Source organism: Nicotiana tomentosiformis, chromosome 2, assembly GCF_000390325.3.
Source record: "Nicotiana tomentosiformis chromosome 2, ASM39032v3, whole genome shotgun sequence".
Classification (NCBI taxonomy): domain Eukaryota; kingdom Viridiplantae; phylum Streptophyta; class Magnoliopsida; order Solanales; family Solanaceae; genus Nicotiana; species Nicotiana tomentosiformis.
In genome coordinates this window covers 176,291,224-176,315,362 of record NC_090813.1, presented here as the reverse complement: position 1 = coordinate 176,315,362, position 24,139 = coordinate 176,291,224, and the positions used below count along the sequence as shown (strand labels likewise).

Genomic DNA, 24,139 nt, shown 5'->3' with positions numbered 1-24,139 from the left:
GCCCCGTAAAATATTTCCTAAAAACCGGGGGCTCCGTGATAATAGTAGAAATTCTTCGAACTTTTCCTAAAAACAGGGGTACGAACCTTTTGGATTGAACAATGCGCTGGGGAGTTGAAGGAAAATATTTTGCAGAAATAGGCATTCTGCGGCCCATTATGCGGCCGCATAATCACTCCGCGGGCCGCAGAATGGCCGCAAAGTGAAGTAGCTACTTGGGCCTTTTTAGATGGCGATTTCGCGGCTAGTTATGCGACCGCACAAACATTTCACGGGCCACACTTTTGTCGCTCAATAAGCCTTAGAATTTTGCGGAGGGAGGTTCTGCGGTGCATTATGTGATCACAGAACAGGTCTGCGGGCTGCATAACTACCCCAGACCTAGGCAGATTGTTTCTAGTTTTTGGCACCAAATTATTCGACCGATATGTGGACCGCATACCCTATTCCAGAGCTTCATTTTTGGGTTTTTATAACCCGACCCTACTTCGTTAAACACATGCAAAGGATCATTTTTGATCAAAATTTCTAATGTTTTAGAGAGAAGGGAGAGTGTTTTAGAGAAAGAGGAAACCCTAGGCTAATTTTCTTCAATCTTTGCTCAAATCTTGGAAGAATAATAAGGATAAGCCACAAGGTCTTCATCCTAAAGGTAAGATTCTATACCCTAACTCTTAATTTCGAAATTTATCTAAGAATGGGTAATTAGCAAGACAATTCTTGGGTATGGGAGTTGTTATCTGGCATGCATGTGTTATCAAAGAATGTGGGAAGGTTGTGAGTTACAAATGGTAGAGAATGGGTTGGGGAATGATGGAATCTTTCACAAAAGGGCCTTAAAACGATTAATGCGCACCTAGTGTTTGCTAGTGTGCTCAAATGAGCTAGAATCATAACCATCTTCCTAATTTTGGTCCAACTTGTTATATTTATAAAATAGATCAAAGTTGCTAAGAATTCCGGATCATTTTATAGTTTAAAGGAAGATCAATTGAGGTATGTTGGCTAAACCCCCTTCTTCTTAGAATCGAATCCCACAGTGTTCATGTAATTGGTGTAGGTCCCAAATTGATCATAATAGAATTGGCTATTCCGAATGTCCTTGTGTTGAGGGATATATGCTCTATATGTATTGTAAATGCTTCATAATATCACCTTATCATTGAGGATGTGTTCAAAATATGGAATATGCATTAAAAATATTAAGACTTCAAGTCAAGATCAAAATAAGATTGTTATGCCAAATTGTATGAAAAAGCTCTATGTGCATAAGATTCCCAAATTGCTCATATATGAATTTAATGTCTTGAATGGGAAGCCTTATTGTTGTTGATAATGATAATGATGTTTGAATGTGGAAAGGGGAATTGGAATTATGAATTATGAACAAGTGCCAAGACTGACTTTATAATTATGGCCACTAGTGCCAATGAATCGAAAGAATATGAAAGAAGTATGATGTGAGATGATTGACTGAAAAAGGTAATGTCTCGGGTGAGACGACCTGGCCGATCGGGCCGTGATCGGACGCTATGCTGCACACATGGTGGTGACTGTGCTGGAAATTATAATGAAATTGTGGTTATGGTTGATGTCTCAAATGAGACGACCTAGCCAATCGGGTCGTGATAGGACTCTGTGTAAGAATACAATAGTATTATGAATTATGGTATATCGGCACTAAAGATCACCCAACCTAATAACATGGAAATTGACTTGAAAACTTATGTGATTCATTACTTGATGTTTTAGTATTATTTGAAGCTATTATTGAATTCTTGACTGTTCCCCCTTCTATTATTATTCATTCTATTGTGATGGTGTTTACTTTTACATACTAGTACTATTAGACAGTACTAATGTCCCTTTTGTCGGGGGCGCTGCATCTTTAAATGGATGCAGGTGGTTCCATAGCAGGCAGTGTTGATCAGCGATAGTGGTACATCCTCTTCCCAGCAGACTTGGTGAGCCCCACTTCATCCCAGGGTCACGTATTGTATCTTTTGTTCATATTATTATCACGTCTCGAGGTATATCCAGGGCCTTATTGCCGGTACAATCATAACACTCTTCTGTATCTATAGAGGCTCTGTAGACATAGTGTGGGTTATATATTGGTGCTGGGGAAGTCAAACTAGTTATGTTGTGTTTGAATTACTTATTCCACTTCAGACTAGGAAAAATGTGTGAAATTTGAGACTTTAAAATGAAGTAGCAAATGGTAAGGATTGGTATTGCATACATGATCCCTTTATTGTTTGAATAATGAAAATATGTATTCTCTTTATTCATGGATGAGTTTGGGTAGAAGGAAATCCAACAGGCTTGCTCGGCCGGGTTTACTCGATTGAGCGCCGGTCGTGCTCCCCAAGTTTGGGGCGTGACACTGGATTCCTTCGTTATTGTTTTTATTGATGATATATTGGTGTATTCTCACAGTCGGGAGGATCATGAGAAGCATTTGAGGATCGTGCTATAGACTTTTAGGGAGAAGAATCTATATGCTAAATTCTCTAAGTGCGAGTTTTGGTTAGATTTGGTGGCATACTTAGGTCATGTGGTATCCAGTGAGGGTATTAAGGTAGATCTAAGAAAGTTTGAACTACTTTAGAGTTGGCCCAGACCGTCTAATGCTACAGAGATTCAGAGTTTCCTTGGGTTGGTTGGGTATTATCGCCGTTTTATGGAGGGGTTTTTATCTATAGAACCCTCATTGACTAGATTGACGCAGAAGGGTGCTCCATTTAGGTGGTTTGATTAGTGTGAGGAGAGCTTTCAGAAGCTTAAGACTGCTTTGACTACAACTCTAATTCGGGTTTTGCCTTCAACATCAGGTTCATATGCGGTCTATTGTGATGCCTCAAGGGTTGGCATTGGGTGTGTATTGATGTAGGATGGTAGGGTGATTTCTTATGCTTTATGTTAGCCGAATCCTCATGAGAAGAACTACCTAGTACATGATTTGGAGTATGCAACCATTGTTCACGCACTCAAGATTTGGAGGAATTATCTTTATGGCATATCTTGTGAGGTATGCATGATTCACAAGAGTCTCCGGCACTTATTCAAGCAAAAAGATCTGAACTTGAGGCAATGGAGGCGGTTAGAGCTACTGAAAGACTATGATATTACCATTCTTTATCATCCGGGGAAGGATAATGTGGTGGCCGATGCATTTAGTAGGAAGGCAAAGAGAATGGGAAGTCTTGCTTTTATCCCATATGGGGAGAGACCGTTAACTTTGGATGTTCAAGCTTATGCTAACACGTTTGTAAGGTTGGGTATTTTTGAATCAAGCAGGGTTCTTGCTTATGTTGTAACACAGTCATCCCTGTTTGAGCGCATCAAGGCGCGTCTGTATGATGATCCCTATTTGCTTGTCCTTAGGGACACAATGCAGTATGGTGATGCTAAGGAGGTCATTATTGGTGATGATGGGGTATTGAGGCTTCAAGGCTGAATTTGTGTGCCTAATGTGGATGGGTTACGAGAGCTAATTCTTGAGGAGGCCCATAATATGCGGTATTCCATTCATCGAGGTGCTGCAAAGATATACCAGGATTTGAGACAACACTATGGGTGGTGGAGGGAAGAAGGATATTGTTGAGTATGTTGCTTGGTGTTTGAACTGTCAATAGGTGAAGTACGAGCATCAGAGACCAGGTGGTTTGCTATAGAGGCTTGATATTTTGGAGTGGAAGTGGGAGCACATCACTATGGATTTTGTAGTTGGGCTTCTATGGACCTTGTGGAGATTTGATGCAGTGTGGGTTATTATGGACAGACTGATCAAGTTTGCACACTTCATTCAAGTCATGACTACCTACTCTTCAGAGAAGCTGGCTTAAATTTATCTTTGTGAGATTTGTCGCCTTCATGGTGTGTCTATGTTTATTATCTCAGATTGAGGCACTCAATTCACATTGCATTTTTGGAGAGCAGTGCAACGTGATTTGGGAACATAGGTCGAGCTGAGTACGACATTTTATCATCAGACGGACGGATAGTCCGAGCGTACTATTCAGATATAGGAGGACAAGTTACGAGCTTGTGTCATTCTTTGGGGGAGCATGGGATTAGTTTCTACCATAAGCATAGTTTGCCTACAACAATAACAAATATCAGTCGAGTATTCAAATGGCTCTGTATGAGGCATTATATGGTAGGCTATATCATTCTTCGGTTGGTTGGTTTCAGCTTGGGGAGGCTAGGTTGTTGGGCACTGATTTGGTATGTGATGCTTTGGAGAAGGTAAAGTTTAATCAGGAGCGACTTTGTACAATATAGTCTAGGCAGAAGAGGTACGCTGATAGGAAGGCTGGTGATGTGTCTTATATGGTGAGTGAGAAGGTTCTACTCAGATTTTCACCCATGAAGGGTGTGATGAGGGTCTAGAAGAAGGGCAAGTTGAGCCCTTGGTATATTGGACCTTATGAGATGCTAGAGAGAGTTGGAGAGGTGGCCTACAGACTTTTCTGCCACCTATTTTATCGGAGGTTCACCCAGTGTTTCATATTTTCATGCTTCAGAAGTATTATAGAGATCCGTCACATGTATTAGACTTCAGCACAGTGCAGTTGGATGAGGATTTTACTTATGATGTAGAACCAGTGAACATCTTGGTCCGACTTGTTCAAACATTGAGGTCGAATACTATAGCATCGGTGAAGGTTCATTGGAGAGGTCATCCGACCGAGGAGTCCACTTGGGAGAACAAGAAAGAGATGCAGAGCAGATATCCTCACCTTTTTGAGACTCCAAGTAAGATTCTAGACTCGTTTGAGGATGAACATTTGTTTAAGAGGGGGAAAATATAATGACCCGACAGATCATTTTGTGTATTTGAGCCCCATTCCTCCTACTTGATGCTTTAAATATGTGTATTTGTAATTATGTGACTTGCGGGAACAGTTGGTTTGGTTTCAGGAAAGTTTTGGATTGAATTGGGACACTTAGTCCCTTAGTTGGAGGCTTAAGTTGTAAAAGTTGACCGAAGTTTGAATTTTATATAGATGAGCCTAGAATGATATTTTTATGATTCCAATAAGCCCATATGGTAATTTTGGACTTAGTCATATGTACGGATTTGGATTTAGATGTTCCAAGGTCATGTTTGCTTGAATTGGCGAAAGTTGGAAAGTTAAAGGTTTGGAAGGTTTATAGGTTTGACCGAGAAATGACTTTGTGGATATAGTGTTCGGATTATTGTTCTGGGAGTTAGAGTAGGTTCGTTGTGCCATTTAGGACTTGTGAGCAAAATTCGAGCATATTCCGAGTTGATTTGATGTGGTTCGGCATGAGTTTTGGAATTTGGAAGTTCATTAGTTCCTTAGCCTTGAATTTGAGGTGAGATTCATGATTTTGATATTTTTTTGTGTGATTTGAGGTCTCGAGTAGGTCCATGATATTTGTTGGGACCGGTTGGTGTGTTTGAATGGGTTTCAAACCATTTTCCTTGTTATGGTGTTGGTGATTTCTGGTGTTCTGATGTTCATCACGATTGCGTAGAGAGGGTCGCGATCGTGAAGTGTGTTTTAGGCGGCTGGTGATTTTCCCTTTGCGTTGGCGTTGAGAATCTTGCATTCGCAGAGCTTGGAGAGAAATGGTCATTGCGTTTACATCCTGTACGTCATGTCCACATTGAGTGAAGGTTGGATGGGGGTCTCCAAGTTATTGGCCTTCGCATTTGCGTGTAGGGGATCACAATCACGATCTCGTAGGCCATTGGAGGTGTGCATCGCGTTTGCGGGTTCCTGGCCGTGTTCGTGTAGTAGGATTTTTGGCCAGTTTTGGGGTTTTTCTTCACGATCGCGAAGTTGGTCCCGTGATCGTGAAGGGGACCCCGGGGCAAACATAAATTACTCTATTTCAAGAGTTTTGGTTATTTTTTTACATTTCGAGATCTAGAGCTCGAATTTGAGAGATTTTGGAGAGGAGTTCACAATTTGGATTGGGGTAAGTATTTTTGACTCCGATTTGTTTATTATTTATGAATCCAACCTTGATTTTAGCATTTGATTGATGAATCTAAGTAAAGAAATTGGGGATTTTGGTAAAAACTTATCTAAAATAAAAATTGATGATTTGAGGGCCGATTTAAGGTCAGATTTGGAGAAAACACATATTTGGACTCGTATTGGAATGAGTGTTTGGAATTTATGAGTTTTATCGGGTTTCGAGTTGCGGGCCCGGGGTTGAATTTTTGGATTGACTTTGCATAATTGAATCAAGATCTTAGCTTTATTGTTTGGGATTATTTTTCATGGATTTTGTTTGAGATATGGTATTTGAGATATGTTGGGTGCGCACGTGCTAGGTGACGGGTATACCTTAGGTTATTTTACTCCTTGTTTGCTATCATGCCTCCTTATATCCGTGTTTTCCCTACTTGTATGTTTATTTGAGCTAAGATTCATGTTAGAAATCGTGTCTAGGCTATGTGCTTATTTGTTTGAGATATGATACGATCATTCTTGATATTTTGAGTTGTTTGCCTTAATTGTAGACATACTCTAAGTCATGATGTTATGTTCGTGTATGATATCTCTGTCTCAGAGAATTATTATTATGATTTCTCACATGTTGTTGATGCCAAATATGTGTAATACTGTTTACCTGAATACTATGAGATGTGGTTAATTGAGATTTGAGTGGTTGATGACTTAGCTTGGTCCATAGAGCCGATTTACTATCGATTTTGAGGTGACGCGTACGCTAGGCCCCATATTGGGCTAAGTGGTACTGACTAGCGGCGACGCGTGCACCAGGCCTCATGATTGGGATATGTGATATTAATTGTTGGCTTATATCCGATCAGAACTTGGGTAAGGATCCATCCCTCCGGAGTATGGTATTTACAGTAACTGCAGGCATAGGGTTATATGTATGCGCTTGAGTGAGGGACTTATGTCTGGCACCCGTACAATGCTAAGTGATGATGTTGTGTGTGAGAGTTCAGAGGAAATTGTGCCAAGCACTATACATGTGCTGAGATATGATATACTTGATGAATTAATCGTGGTATTTGTTGATTTTAGCATATATACTTGTCATGCAGGTACCAGTTGTGATTTTCCCTCATGTTTGATGGTGCTAGATGTCAATATTTGGTGTTTTGGACAGGAAATCATTGTTAAGTTATATACACCATGCTTGGAAAACTCTGTGAAAGAATTTATGCATTTACAACTATTCTTGAAAAGCATGCCCAGTTTCCTGCCTTTTGTGCAACGGTTGAAATTTATACCGTTCGTGTTACTTCTTTTCATCATTTTTGTTCCATACTGCTATATTGATTATTGGCATTGGATGTTGTGAAATTTCAAATCTCGTCATTATTTTCAGCCCGAAGTTAGGCTTGTTACTTATTAAATACATGGGGTCATTTGTACTCATCTACACTTTATACTTTATGTGCAGATCCAGGTACTTCTGAGAGAGGTGGTTGATAGCTGGAGGCACCTATACCAGATCATGTGATAGTTTAATGTAGCTGCTGATTTTGTTCGTAGACCTTGGAGTCCCCTTCTACTTATCTTATGTTACTACTGTTCTTTTATTCAAACAATTTTGTATCTGAGGATTAGAACCGGTATTTAAATTCTATAATGCTCATGTGGTCGTTGACCCTAGATCATGGGTTGGTGGTTGTAGTTGCTTTATTGCTGATATATTAGATATTTTATTATTATTCCACTGTTGAGATTATTAAGTTCTATTATTGTGAGTATTGTTATTGTTTTATTGTTGGCTTGCCTAGCAAGCAGTGTTAGGCGCCGTCACGGCTGCGGTGGGTATTTGGGGTGTGACATAGTCGGAAGGATTCCGATAATTAGGAAAATCATAACTCTAGACCTCCTTAATCTTATTTTTGGTTTCATTCTCGTTAGTTAATAATTTTACTGCTTTCTAGATTTGTTTGTTAACTAGTTTAGAATAAAAATCACAATCTTTATAATTAGAAAACTTTTCTGGACTTGTATTTCATAGCGATATTGAAAAACTATAGCTAAACCTTAGTTCTTTGTGGGTTTGGACTCCAGACTCGTATACCAAATTATATTTGCAGCGACCGCTTAGTCCTTTTTACAAGGCACGGTTGGACGTGATCAAATTTTGGCATCATTGTCGGGGGCTAACGGTATAGTTGTAGGTGTAAATATTGCTAGGGCTTAAGTTTGGATATTAATTTTGTTTTGTTTATTTTATTTTATTTATTTTATTTGTGATACGTGAAACATAGCATCTTGGAATTTTAGGAGTTTGGATAGTGGTAGTTCTTCTTTTGATCTTCCTAATGCTTATTGTGGAGGAAGTCACCCGTGAAAAAATTATCAAAATATTCTCGAGAACGAGTTATGTGCACCAATTCAATCTTATTTGTGAAATGTGTGTGATGTGTATGGCCGTCAAGATGGTCATTTTCATGGTTATGCTTATATTTCTTATCCCTCCCAAACCCTTATTATGATGGTTCTAATATTTTTTTGAATTTAATAAGAACAAAGAACCAGGGGTGTGGATCTGAAGGAGATAAAGGATATGTTAAAATTCCTCATGCAACAAAATATTGAGAAAAAACTATAGATGCAAAGGAAGGAGACAACTATTCACAACTTGGAGGCTTAAGTGAGTCAACTGGTCGAAGCATTATTTTCTAAGCAAGCTAATATTATGGATAATAGTCAAGAAAGGCATGAAATAGAGGCAAATATTGTGGTGCTAATGGAGGAGTTCAGAGTAGAACACCAACAGTCTAACCAATAAGAATTTGATGATGTCGATGTTAAAGAAGTGATACTAGAGCCAGTCATGGACATTGAGGATACTAATTTAGTTGACTCTAGTGTCATTAGCGTTGAGGATGTTGACAAACTTGAAATTCATGTATTTGAGCGCGTAAAACCTCATTCCAAATACTACTCTATATTATGTTCGGACGGTATAATGAGAGTGGATCCTTACGAATATAAAATAGACTCAATGGAAGAGGTAGACGAGCCATACAATATGAATTTGTAATGCCATTTAGGCAAAAAAACATTCCTCATTTGAAGGCCAAGAAGTATGAAATGTGATATTTGGTTTTTGGCTCGCAAGGATTTATTCCACCACCCCAAGAGCGTAATCATAAGCTTGAGTCTAAATTGGGGATCAAATTCATAAGCACGAGGTGGAGGTAAAAAGTGATTCATTTCGTGCCACGACGTTAACTAAAGCGCTTGTTGGGAGGCAACCCAACTTTAGTCTGCTTTATTTTATTTTTATTTAGTTAATTTTAATTGTATTATTTTTGTAGTGTTGTTTTTATTTTTAGGTGCATGAGCATAGGAGGCAAAGCCACTAGAAGAAGGCAAAGCAAGCGAGATGGTTGGAATTAAGTGTGGGGTACTCGCACAAAGGACTATGCCTAGAAGAAGTCTAAGTACCTCATGAGCTGCTAATGCTTCGGAATTTGGCCTCCCAGAGAGTTTATTTTATCCTCTTATTATTTATGGTGTGCATTAAGGACAAAGCACAATTTTAAGTGTGGAGTGGGGGATATCTTAGTTGTAGTGTATTTTCATTTTTTTAGCATAATAATCTCATTAGGTTTTCTTGGGCTTGGTTATTTCCCAATGATCTTTTCTTTCGAACCAAGCATTTGTTTTGCCCCTGCTTGTAATAAATAAATAAAAAATAGAGATAACTTGAAGCAAAGAGAATTCAATCCTTAAAAGGCCGTGTTTGGTAAGAGTCACCTAAGTTAATCTTGAATCTACTTTCTGAGCTCGTACTTGTACATACGATTGAAACTAAGTGACTTGTAAATTTTATATAAATTATGTGGGAAGTTTTTGTTGTGCATTTCCGTGCATGCATGTCAATCTTGAACTTTCCCTGCCTATTGTTTGAGGAGAAATCCTAGGAAGTTTTAATTTTTAGAGTGATAGTAGACCTTCTTTAATGTAAAACATTAGTGCCTAAATTAGCCTACCAAATGAATGAATATCCCAACTTGTCACGACCAAAAATCCCTACCCGTCGTGATGGCACTTAACACACCGGCTAGGCAAGAAAAAACATGATAACGAAGGTAATAAAATAGCAAAAGTTATAGAAATGGTATAAGTCTGAGGTCTTAATACAATAAAACTGCTAATACAAAGTAAATTCCCCCAGAAACTGCTAAATACGGAGTCATGAGCTTCTACAGCTGAATGTTAAAAAGGAAAAGACAAGTCAAACCGCGACAAAGGATATAGCTCTACCTCGCCTCTGGCCGATAGTCCAACAAGCAACCTACTATTGATAATTGGTCTCCACACCAGGATCTGCACAATTGAGTGCAAAGTGTAGTGTGAATACAACCGACCCAATGTACTCAATAAGTATCATAAATAAACATGGCAAGGTAAGAGAAGCACAAGTTATTAATGATGTTGGCTATCACCTGTGTAGTTCCATGCTTTAAACTGGTACAGAACAATATTGAAATCAAATCATAAAGTTTAGTACGAAAACATCCGTGTGTGTATGTGTACAATTTCTCAAGTACTCTACTCAAACAATATCTTGGTGTATAGAGCTGATATGCAGTTAAATTAGATAAATGATCAAGGAATTTGCAAGTAAAGAGGAAATGCAAAATCCAACAAAATAATGGCCAGATTCCCGCAAGTTTGCCATATCCGTTCCAAACCACTGATCAGTATTCTCAACAACCGCGTGCACGCCATCAAGAGAGAAATATGAGAAGGTGACCCTACGGGGATGGATTCATATCCACATGCAAGCATGACCAATTCAACGTGCTGCCAACCCGGCATGATTACAAAATCAATATCATAACTCGCCCGACATGGTCACAGTCATAACAGTACAATCCGCCTGGCATGGTCACATGCATAACAATATAATCTGTACGGTGTGGTCACAGACATAACAACACAATCTGTCCGACATGGTCACAGGCACAAAAACACAATCCGCTCGGCGTCATCACAAGCACCTAGTCCAATAACATCATACAGAAGAAACTAAACAAGTATACATGTATGAAACGAGTGAATAACAAATCTCATATTTCTGGACTGGTATAAATGACATGCTAAAGTGTAGGCATGTGCAAGAGTACTATCATAGCTCAAACTAGCAAATTTCATCAAAGAATAACATTTATCAGTTCATTCGGGGATTAAACCCCTATGTAGCCTCAAGCATGGCCCAAATAGTTCACAACAATGTCACAAATGTGTGAAGCATCGTAGCTTAAGGTTTACTAGTCAAATTCTAGGCTCATGAGAGCCTGAGCACAACTCCAACATGAATAATTAACCCCGGTGTCCGTATATAGGTTCATCCCCAAGCATGTGTGCACCCAATAACACGTAGCTATCACAATAATTCAGGCATCTTGTGCCTCAACCGAGTTTAGATAAGATACTTACCTAAAACAAATCAAATCACTCTGCTCGCAAGCCCTTCCCACGCATATCAATCTCCGGAAGGCTCGAATCTAGCCAAAAATAGCGTAATACTATCAATATGAGATATAGGAATTGATTTCAAATGTTAAAGCTAAGATCTTTAACCAAAGTCAAAAAGTCAACCCCAGGCCCACGTCTCGAAATCCAATAAAATTTACAAAATTCGAATACCCATTCAATAACGAGTTCAACCATACTAAAATTATACAAATCCAACCTCAAATCACCGTTCAAATCCCTATAATTCGGTCTATGAAGTTTCACAAATTTTCCCCAAATTTTCTAACTCAAAACTCTAATTAGATGAAAACAACAACGATGGATTCATGTATAATAGCCAAATCCAAGTTAGAATCACTTAACCCGATGATTTCCTTGAAAATCCCTCTAAACATTGCCACAAACCAAGCTCTCTAGGTCAAAAGATGAAAAATGAAATTAAACCCTCGAACTCACCCTTTTTTGCCCAGCGATCTCGCACCCGCGAACCCTCAGTCGCATCTGCGGAATTTCCATCACAGGTGCGGCTTTAACTAAGCCACTGAGAATCCACTTTTGCAGACAACAAAGCACATCTGCGCTCACGCTTCTCCGACCAGTGGCTCGCTTCTGCAAGTCCGCTTCTGCGACACCTCGACCGCGCCTGCGGTCCTCCTCCAACCCACAAATATCCACTCCTGTGATGTCCATCCCGCGCTTGCGCGTCCGCTTATGCAGACTTCTTCCTGTGCCTGCACTTCCAGGCGTCCTCACAAATTCCTGCGTCTGTGACTTCTTGGCCGCTTTTGTGGCTCTACACCTGCGGCCAAAACCTCGCAGGTGCGGTCGCACCAGATTTGCTGCGACTAGAATTTGCCTAAATCCAAATTTTGATCCGATTTCAATCCGAATTAATCCAGAGGCCCCTGAGACCCTATCCAAAAATACTGACAAGTCTTAAAATATCATACAAACTTAGTCTAGGTCTCAAATTACATCAAGCAATATTAAAAATACGAATCGCACCCAAAGTCAAGCCTAATGAAGCTAATGGATTTCCAACTTCGAAAATCGATGCCGAATTCTATCAAACTAACTACGAGTGACCTCGAATTTTGTACACAACTCATAAATGAAACAACAAACCTATTCCAACTTCCGAAACCAAAGTCCGAGCTCAGTAACAACAAAGTCAACTCTTGGTCATACCTCTCAACTCTCCAAACTTCAACTTTTCCAACTTTGGCCAATTTAAGCCAAAATTACCTACAGACCTCCAAATCAACATCTGGACACACTCATAAGTCCAAAATCACCACACGGAGCTATCAGATCCATCATAACTCCATTCCAGTGTTATTTACACATAAGTCAACATCAGGTCAACTGTTTCAACTTAAGCTTCCAACCTTGGGACTAAGTGTGCCATCTCATTCCGAAACATCCCCGGAGCCAAACCATCTACCCCAGCAAGTTACATAACAACAAACGAACATAAAATATGCAATCAATGGGTGAAAGGGGCTACAATAATAAAATTAATGGCCGGGTCGTCATATTATCCCCATCTTAAACAAACGTTCATCCTCGAACGGGTCTAGAGTCATACCTGGAGTCCCAAATAGGTGTGGATATCTGCTGCGCATCTGCCGCTCGGTCTCCCAAGTAGCCTCCTCGAGTGGCTAACCTCTCCACTGCACCTTCACTGAAACTATATTCTTTGACATCAACTTTCAAACCTGCAGATCCAAAATGGCCACCAGCTCCACATCATAAGTGAAATCCCCATCTAACTGAACCGTGCTGAAGTCCAAAACATGAGACGGATCACCGAATACTTTCAGAGCATGGAAACATGAAACACTAGATGAACATTCGATAGACTAGGTGGCAATGCAAGCTTGTAATCCACCCTTCCAATCCTCTCAAGCACCTCAAAAGGGCAAATATACCGAGGGCTCAACTTGCCCTTCTTCTCGAATCTCATAACACCCTTCATGGGAAAAACTCTGAGCAATACCTTCTCCCCCACCATGTAGGCAACATCACGAACCTTTCGATCGGCGTAACTCTTTTGTCTAGACAGTGTTGTGCGAAGTCGATCCTGAATCAACTTAACCTTTTCCAAAGCATCCTGAACCAAGTCAGTACCCAATAGCCTAGCCTTTCCTGGGTCAAACCAACCAATCGGAGATCGATACCGCCTCCCATACAAGGCCTAATACAGAGCCATCTAAATACTCGGTTGGTAGCTATTGTTGTAGGCAAATTCTGTAAGCGGTAGAAACTGATCCCAAGAACCTCCAAAATCTATGACACAAGTGCGTAACATATCCTCTAATATCTGAATGGTGCACTCGGACTGTCTGTGCGTCTGAGGGTGGAATGATGTACTCAACTCAACCTGTGTGCCCAACTCTTGCTGTACTGCTCTCCAAAACTACGATGTAAACTGTATGCCCCGATCTGAAATAATGGACACCGACACACCGTGTAGGCGAACAATCTCGCGGATATAGATCCTAGCCAACTGCTAAGAAAATAGGTAGTCCCAACTGGAATGAAATGCGCGGACTTAGTCAATTGGTCCACAATCACCCAAATGGCATCAAACTTTCTCAAAGTCCGTGGGACCCCAACTACGAAATCCATGGTGATACGCTCCCATTTCCACTCAGGAATCTCAAGCCTCTAAAGCAAACCGCCCGGCCTCTGATGCTCGTACTGCCCATGCTGACAATTCAAGCACCGAGCTACCAACTCTACTATATCCTTCTACATCATTCTCCACCAATAGTGCTGCCTCAAGTCCTAATATATCTTTGCGGTACCCAGATGAATGGAATACCGTAAACTATGGGCCTCCTCAAGAATTAACTCACGTAACCCATCTATATTGGGCACACAAATCCGACCCTGCATCCGTAGCACCCCATCATCTCCAATAGAAACGTGCTGAACCATATCCTTGAGGACAAACAAATGGGGGTCGTGATACTGACACTCTCTGATGTGATCATATAAGGAAGACCGAGAAACCACACAAGCTAAAACCTGACTAGGCTCAATCACATCTAACCTCACGAACCGATTGGCCAAGGCCTGAACATCTGACACAAGCGGTCTCTCACCAGCAGGAATATATGCAAGGCTACCCATACTCACTGCCTTTCTACTCAAGGCATTGGCCACTACATTGGCCTTCCCGGGATGATACAAAATGGTAATATCATAGTTTTTTAACAGCTCCAACCATCTCCACTGCCTCAAATTTAGATCCTTTTTCTTGAACAAGTGTTGAATACTCCGATGATCTGTAAATACCTCACAAGACATGCCGTAGAGATAGTGTCTCCAAATCTTCAATGCATGAACGATAGCTGCCAACTCCAATTCATGAACGAGGTAGTTCTTCTCATGAGGCTTCAACTGGCGTGAAGCATAAGCAATCACTCTTCCCTCATGCATTAAGACATACCCAATACCAATTCGAGAAGCATCACAATATACTATATAAGAACCCAATGATGAAGGTAAAACTAGAACTGGAGCTATGGTCAAGGCAGTCTTGAACTTCTAAAAGATCTCCTCACACTCATCCGACCACCTTAATGGAGCACCCTTTTGGGTCAACCTAGTCAAAGAAGCTACAATGGATGAGAAACCCTCCACGAAGTGACAATAATATCTGGCCAAGCCAAGAAAACTCCGAATCTTAGTATCTGAAGACGGTCTGGGCCAACTCTGAACTACCTCAATCTTCTTTAGATCCACCTTGATCCCCTCACTGGACACCACGTGCCCCAAGAACTCCACCGAACTGAGCCAAAACTCACACTTGGAGAACTTGGCATAAAGCTTCTCCTCCCTCAATATTTGTAGTACACTCCTTAGATGCCGTGTATGCTCCTCCTAGCTACGTGAGTACACCAGAATTTCATCAATAAATACTATGACAAACGAATCAAGGTATGGCTAGGACATACTATTCATCAGATGTATGAATGCTGCTGGGGCATTGGTCAGCCCAAAAGACATCACAAGGAACTCGTAGTGATCTTAGCGGTTCCTGAATGCCTTTTTCATAATATTCGAGTCTCGAATCTTTAACTGGTGATACCCAGACCTCAAATCGATCTTATAGAACACTCGAGCTCCCTAAAGCTGGTCAAATAAGTCATCAATGCGCAACAAAAGATACTTGTTCTTAACTGTAATTTTGTACAACTGCCAATAATCAATGCACATCCGCATAGTGCCATCCTTCTTCTTCACAAACGGAACCGGTGCACCCCAAGGCGACATACTAGGCCTAATAAACTCCTTATCAAAAAGCTCCTGAAGCTACTCTTTCAATTCCTTCAACCTTATACGATACATAGAAATAGAAATGGGCTGAGTGCCCGACACCAAATCAATACCAAAATCAATATCCCTGTCGGGTGGCATGCCCGGTTGGTCTGCAGGAAACACATCCGGGAAGTCTCGCACTACCAGAACAGAATCAATGGTAGGAGTATCAGCACCAAAATCCCTCACAAAATCCAGATATGACAAACACCCCTTCCCAACCATCCCTTGGGCCTTCAGATATGAAATCACCTTATTGGGAACATAGTCCAGAGAACCTATCCACTCGATCCTAGGCAATCCCGACATCGCTAACGTCACAGTCTTAGCTTGACAATCCAGAATAACATTAGATGGGGACAACCAATACATGCTAGAATCACGTCAAAATTAAGTATACTAAGCAATAAGAGATCAACTCTTGTCTCCAATCCTCCAGTGGTCACCACATACGACCGATAGATGCAGTCCACAATAATAGAATCACCCACTAGCGTAGATACATGAACATGACAAACTAAGAACTCATGGAGTATATCCAAATATCGAGCATAATACGATGATATATATGAATAAGGGGAACCGGGATAAAATAATATGGAAGCATCCCTATGGCACACTGAGATAATACATGTAATCACTGCGTCCGAAGCAACAACCTCTGGCCTAGCAGGGAAAGAATAGCATCAAGCCTGACTGCCTCCTGATTGGCCTCCCTCTCTAGGGCGACCTCTAGCTGCCTGAGCCCTACCCGGATCTGGCTAAGCGGGTGGTGAAGTAAATGGTGTGGAAGTCATATCCTGGGACCTCTGCTATGGATCCCTACTCAAAAACCTAGGGCAATCCCTCTTGAGATGGCTAAAATCCCCGCACTCTTAGCAACTCCTCATGACGGGCTGCTGACCCTGATAACCCGATGAATTACTGGTAGAAACATGGGAAGGCAAAGCATGGTAAGAAATCTGTGCTAGTAACGCACTGAAGGATGACTGATTCAAATAAGCACTGTAGGAACCATGGCCAACTGATGCACCATCATGAACTGGACAAGCTATCTGAGTGGGCGTATAAGGGCGACCACTGCTGTGATGGGACTGTCTTCGAAAGAAACGCTGCTGAAACCACCTAAACCGCGAGGCCTTTTGGTCTCCCTCTCCTCACACTCCTGTCTACAAACCTGCTCTAGACACGTAGCAATATTAACCACCTCGTCGAACCTAGCACCTGATGGAGTCTATAGAGTCATGATGAAATGTAGTCCATAGTTGAGAACATCAATGAACCTCCTAATCCTATCCCTCTCTATGGGAACCAACTAGATCGCGTAACGAGACAACTATAAAAATCTCATCTTACACTGGGTCACGGACATACCCTCATGGAGTAGCTACTCAAACTGCTTATGCAACTCCTCCCTATGGGTCTGTGGAACAAACTTCTCCAAGAAGAGAACGGAGAACTCATGCCACGTAAGTGGTGCAGCACCGACTGACCTGCTCAACTCATAGGCCTCCCACCATCTGAAGGCTGCCTCCGACAGCTGAAAAGTACTAAATGAGACTCTACTAGTCTCCAGAATACCCGACGTTCAAAGGATCCGCTAGCAGCTGTCTAAGAAATCTTGTACATCCTTCGACTCAGCCCCACTGAAAGATGGAGGCCCGATCCTCCCAAACCGCTCTAGCCACTTCTGCTCCTCGTCGCTCCAAGGTGGACCCACCTGGCCCGGAGCAGCTACAACCGGCTGGGTTGGTAGTACCCCCGATGTCTGAAGTCCCTAAACTACATGATTTGGAGTATGGGAGGTGGGAGTCTGAGCATCTCCCCCGGCCTGAGAAGTGGCTGGTGCGGCCTGAATTGAAACCGCCTGAGAAGGGCTAGTGCATACAATTAATATCTGGGCCAAAGCCTCCTGAAGGCCTGGAATCACTATGGGCACAACTGGTACCAGAGCTGGTCCCACCAACTCAACAACATTTGACTCCTGAGCTGGAGCAACTGGTGGCTCCACAGGTGCTGCTTTAGCTGCTGTATGAGCTGCACCCCGGCCTCTACCACAGCCCCGATCTCTCACGACCCTAGCTGGTGGTGTTGGTAGCTGTCCGCCCGATTCAGTAGCATGTGTCCTCACCATTTGTGAGAGAATAGATTGATACAAGTTTATTTTATGGAATCATCAAATTCTCACGACAAGAATACAAGAAAGTGAAGTTTTCCTAATGATTCGGTAACCTTTCGAAGTTAAGTACAGACGTCTCCATACCGATCTGCAAGACTCTACTAAACCCGTTCATGACTCATAATACCTATGAACCTAGGGCTTTGATACTAACTTGTCACGACCCAAAATCCCTACCCGTCATGATGGAGCTTAACACACCGACTAGGCAAGCCGAAACATGATAACGAAGGCAACCGAATTACAAAATTTATAGAAATGGTATAATTCTGAGGTCTTAATACAATAAAACTGCTAATTCAAAGTAATTCCCAAGAAACTAGTAAATACGGAGTCATGAGCTTCTACAACTAAATACAAGTATGAAACTGAACAATAAATACACTGTTTGAAATGTAACAACAGTAAGTAAGGAAAAGACAAGTCAAACCGTGACAAAGGATGCAACTCTACCTCGCCTCTAGCCGATAGTCCAAAAAGCAACCTACTGCTGATAACTGGTCTCCACACCTAGATCTGCACAATTAAGTGCAGAGTGTAGTATGAGTACAACTGACCTAATATACTCAATAAGTATCATAAATAGACACGGCAAGGTAAGAGAAGCACAAATTATTAATGATGCTGGCTATCACCTGTGTAGTTCCATCCTTTAAATCGGTATAGAACAATATCGAAATCAAATCATAAAGTTTAGTATGAAAACATCCATGTGTGTTTGTGTGCAATTTCTCAAGTACTCTACTCAAACAATATCTTGGCGTATAGAGCTGATATGCATTTAAATCAGATAAATAATAAAGGAATTTGCAAGTAAAGAGGAAATGCAAAATCCAACAAAACACTGGTCAGATTCCCGCAACTTTGCCATATCCATTCCAAACCACTGATCAGTAATCTCAATAACCACGTGTACACCATCAAGAGAGAAACATGAGAGGGTGACCTTAGGGGGATGGATCCATATCCACATGCAACTACAACTAATTCAACGTCCTGCCAGCCCGACATTATAACATGCTCAATATCATAACGCGCCCGGAATGGTCACAAGCATAATAATACAATCCGCCTGGCGTGGTCACAAGAACCTAGTCCAATCATATCATACAGGATCAACTAAACAAGTATACATGTATGAAATGAGTGAATAACAAATCCCATATTTCTAGACTGGTATAAACGACATGCTAAAGTGTAGGCATGTGCAAGCGCACCGTCATAGCTCAAACCGGCAAATTTCATCAAAGAATAAAATTTATCAGTTCGTTCAGGGATGAAACCCCTATGTAGCTTCAAGCATGGCCTAAATTGTTCACAAAAATGTCACAAATGTGCGGAGCATCATAGCTTAAGGTTTAACAGTCAAATTCTAGGCTTATGAAAGCCTGAGCACAACCCGAACATGAATAAATAACCCCGGTGTCCGCACATGGGTTCATCTCCACACATGTGCGCACCCAATAGCACGTAGCTATCACAACAATTCAGGAACTAGTGGCTCAACTGAGTTTAGATAAGATACTTACCTCAAACAAATCAAATCACTCCACTAGCAAGCGCTTCCCACGCGTATCATTCTCCGAAAGGCTCAAATCTAGTAAAAACAAAAGCGTAATACTATCAATATAAGCTATAGGAATTGATTCCAAATGTTAAAGCTAATATCTTTAACCAAAGTCAAAAAGTCAACCACGGACCCACATCTCGAAATCCGACAAAATTTAAGAAATTCGAACACCCATTCAATAACGAGTCTAACCATACTAAAATTATACAAATTCGACTTCAAATCGTTCAAATCCCCAAAATTCGGTCTATGAAGTTTCAGAAATTTTCCCCAAATTTTCCAACTCAGAACACTAATTAGATGACAAAAACAACGATGGATTCATGTATAATAGCTAAATCCGAGTTAGAATGAGTTACCCCGATGATTTCCTTGAAAATCCCTCTAAACATCGTCACAAACCGAGCTCTCTATGTCAAAAGATGAAGAATGAAATTAAACCCTAGAACTCACCCTTTTCTGCCCAGCGATCTCGCACCTGCGAGCCCTTAGCCGCATCCGTCGGCTCCGCACCTGTGGAATTTCCATCGAAGGTGCGGCTTTAACCAAGCCATTGATAGTCTGCTTTTGCGGACAATAAAGAGCATCTGCGCCCAACGGCTCACTTCTGCGACACCTCGACTGTGCCTGCAGTCCTCCTCCGGCCCACAAATATCCGCTCCTGCAATGTCTTTCCCGCACATGTGCGTCCGCTTATGCGGACTTCCTTATGCGCCTTCACTCCTAAACTTCCTCACCAATTCCCACATATATGCCTTCTCACCTGTGGCCAAAACCCCGCAAGTGCGGTAACACCAGATTTGCTGCCACTAGAATTTGCCTAAGTCCAACTTTTGATCCGATTTCAATCCGAATCACTCCCGTTGCCCCCGAGACTTCATCCAAACATACCAACAAGTACTAAAATATCATACGAACTTAGTCAAGACCTCAAATTACATCAAGCAACATCAGAAACATGAATCACATTCCATTTTAAGCCTAATTAAACTAATGGATTTCCAACTTCTACAATCGATGCCGAAACTTATCAAACCAACTCTGATTGACCTCAAAGTTTGCACACATGTCATAAATGACACAATGGACATATTTCAACTTCCGAAACAAAAATCTGAGCCCGATAACAACAAAGTCAACTATCAGTCAAACTTCTCAACTCTCCAAACTTCAAATTTTCTAACTTTCGCCAATTCAAGCCAAAATCACCTACGAACCTTCAAATCAACATCCGGACACACTCCTTAGTCAAAAATCACCATACAGAGCTATCAGAACCATCAAAACTTCATTCTAAAGTCATTTGTACATAAGTCAACCTTTGGTCTACTCTTTCAACTTAAGTTTCCACCTTTGGGACTAAGTGTCCAAACTCATTCCGAAATATCCCCAGAGCCAAACCAACTACCCCGGCAAGTAACATAAAAACGAACATAAAATGAGCAATCAATGGGGGAACAAGACTACACCACTCAAAATGACCGGCCGGGTCGTCACACTAGCATCCCAATTTAAGCTTATTAACCTTTTCTTTGGCAACCCATGTTACAAGCCATATCCATTTTATATTAATCTCTATTGTTGACCCATATTCCCCTTAACTACTTTAGGTTGTGTGATTGGACAAAATTTGTGATTATGAGATAATATTATGTACTTGAAATATCAAAGTTGCACCAAAAATGAAAGTAATGAAGGTTAAGTCCCTTGATATTCTCCTTTTGAAGCTTCATTCTCATCTTAAAACAAAAAAAAAGAAAAAGAAAAAGAAGAGAAAAATGTAGTTGGGAAAATAAGAGGGAGACAGAAAAAAATTGGGGACATCTGTGATTGAGTTGTGAAAAACAAAATTGAAAGTAGGAAGTGTTTACAAAAGAAAAGAGTGGGAAAAGTAGAAGTTAATGATGGTTAAAGTGTTTAGGGGAAGATTTAGTCACTATATAACTAAAAGTGTCCATAGCTTACCCCAATCCAATATTGCAAGCTCTGAAAAGTCCTCTTTGACTGTGGATTAAGACTCCTACATTAGTGGATAGTGATAGAAGGGGAAAGCTTATGGTACTGTATGTGTTGCATGTGAAATTTCTTGATGAGTGTGAGTGTTTTGTTTTACATGCCCTAGCATTTGTGATTTGATACTATAGATGTATGTTTTGGGGGTATTTCTTTGATTGTGAGGTACAACGGGATTTATGAGGAACAAAGTTTCGAGTTTTACTATATGATTATGCGCAAAAGAAAGGTGTTCTACTATTGTGGTTTATGTCTCTGAATAATCGCTTGACAGAGAGTTTGAATGAGCTTGACTGTTTCTTTGTGATTTGTCTGTAATATTTTGTGTTTGCTCGAGGACGAGCAAAAGTTTAAGTGTGGGGTGGTGATAATATGCTATATTTACATGAAATCTGATATATTTTACCCCCAACTTTAATTTGAAGGTTGAAATATGATAAATTAAGTTTAATGGTTGAAGTTTGTATGTAGGAAGCCAATAGTTGAAAATGGAGATGATTCGAGTGAGAATGAAGCTAAAAGGGAAAATTCTGAAGAAATGAAAAGGAAATTGTAAATGAGCCAGTGAAGTGACTGCCCATAGCACATGGAAAGTACGGGAACAATTGTGACCCAGGTAGTGAAATAACTTACCAAAGCACATGAAAATCTGGAATTTCACCCGAGTGCTGTGCGAAGCACAACTATGGCACTAGCACCAAATTTCCTACATTTTATCTTGAGGGGTAGCTTATGCATTTGTCTTAGAGACGTGATATAAAGGATTCTAAACATTAGTTCAGCCGCACTCTTGACCTGAGAAGGCAAGGAACACCATTGTTAAAGCTAAATTGAGCCTGAAAGATCCTCAAGTCTATTCCACAAGATGAATCTATGAGTTTTTCTCTACTTTTCTATCTTTATTTCTATCGATATTGGTTTGACAATGGTTCATGTGTTTTTGGGTAGTATTATTTGTAGCTAAATCCTTCATCTAAGGTTTTGATAGAACATTTCGTAGGATAGATTCTTGCTACGTTTTATATAATTGAGCCCTTTGATTTGTCTACTTGTTCAACTGTGTGCTTATTTTAGTTGATGTAATGACCATCAATTGACTGTACCAATTTATTATGTATTTCTTGGGAAAGGTACATATTTAGTTAGTTGAACAACGTCACTCCTAACGTATGTGATCACTCAATACGGCGGGTTCAAATGTGGATTTAGAAATAACAAATCCTTGACATGGTCATAGTAAGCGGTAAGATAATGCAACATAGGGAGAATATGTCTAGTAAATTATTATAGTTGCTCGGGAGAGAATTACGACACCTGAAGTGCTCACCGTCATTATAGAATACTTGGGCTAAATTATAAGAGACGTAACCAGAAGTATTCCGGCAATTGGTAAAATCATATCTCTAGGCCTACTTAATCTTATTTTCGATTTCATTCTCTTTAGTTAATAATTTTACTGCTTTCTAGATTTGTTAGTTAATTAGTTAAGAATAAAATCACAATCTTTATAATTATAAAAATTGTCTTTACTTGTATTTCTTAGCGATATCTAACAACTATAGCTAAAACTTAGTTCTCTGTGAGATTCGACTCTGAACTCTTAGACCAGATTATATTTGTAATGACCACTTAGTCCTTTTTATAAGGCATAGTTGGACATGATCAATACTTCCTCAGCTTCAATTTTAAGTAAACCTATTTGACGGGGCATATAGTTTAAGAAAAAAGAGAAGACTTTTGAATTTGTGGTATAAAATGAGGCACAAATATTTTCTGTGGCTATAAATCATTGCATAAAGGTAAATAATTTTCAAATATGGAAAGGGGTCATTCTTTTTGGTACAGACTAATAAGGAAATAGGTTCACATAAATTAAAATGGAGGGAGTATATTATATTCATGAAAATAATTGATAATGTTATCACCTGTTGAAGTAGAAGGAATCCACCGACGTCCTTCATGATGCCCCCTGACGCCTTGCACAATTACATATAATGTACACTAGAACAACACTGCCCCAACTGTATAAAGGAAATTCATCTAGCTACTATAGATGTGCTAAGAAGCGTAATCTCACGAGGTTCCCTGATGTATTCGAGAAAAGAATCCTGCCAAATATCATCAAAATCAATAGCCTTGACTGCTTCTCAATACCCTCATCCAGGGTATGATCCGTGATGTGCTCGTGTAGCGCCTCCGGATGCCATCCGGGCGTCAATGTCACAACCCAAAATCCATCTTGTCATGACTCCAATTTCCCTCCGTATAATATCGTGATGGCACCTAGCCTCTATGACTTGGTAATCCTAACATTTGATAACAACTGAACATATATAATTAACAAAATAATAATAGCCAGTCTGCTAAACTCATATAAACTTCTGAAAAATGGAATCTCAACCATACACTCCCCAAGAATGGTGGAATAGAATCATAAGATTTACAGAGTAAGCTAAAGTGTCTAGTACATTACTGTCTACAAGAAAATACAACAGTATATAAGATCAAGGGAAGGTGACTCCGAGTCCTGCGGACGTGGAGCAGGTATACCTTGAATTCTCCAAGCAGCAACTCAAATCA

The 24,139-nt window shown here is 40.5% G+C and overlaps 1 protein-coding gene across 1 annotated transcript; it reads left to right on the top strand.

Annotated features, from left to right (window-relative positions):
- The first annotated feature begins 4,137 nt into the window (after window positions 1–4,137).
- On the top strand, window positions 4,138–4,817 carry LOC138906136 (uncharacterized). Its single transcript, XM_070194659.1, has 3 exons — window positions 4,138–4,251; window positions 4,362–4,418; window positions 4,530–4,817. The coding sequence occupies exons 1-3, from the start codon at window positions 4,138–4,140 to the stop codon at window positions 4,815–4,817; spliced, it is 459 nt and encodes a 152-aa protein (XP_070050760.1).
- Window positions 4,818–24,139: the final 19,322 nt, after the last annotated feature.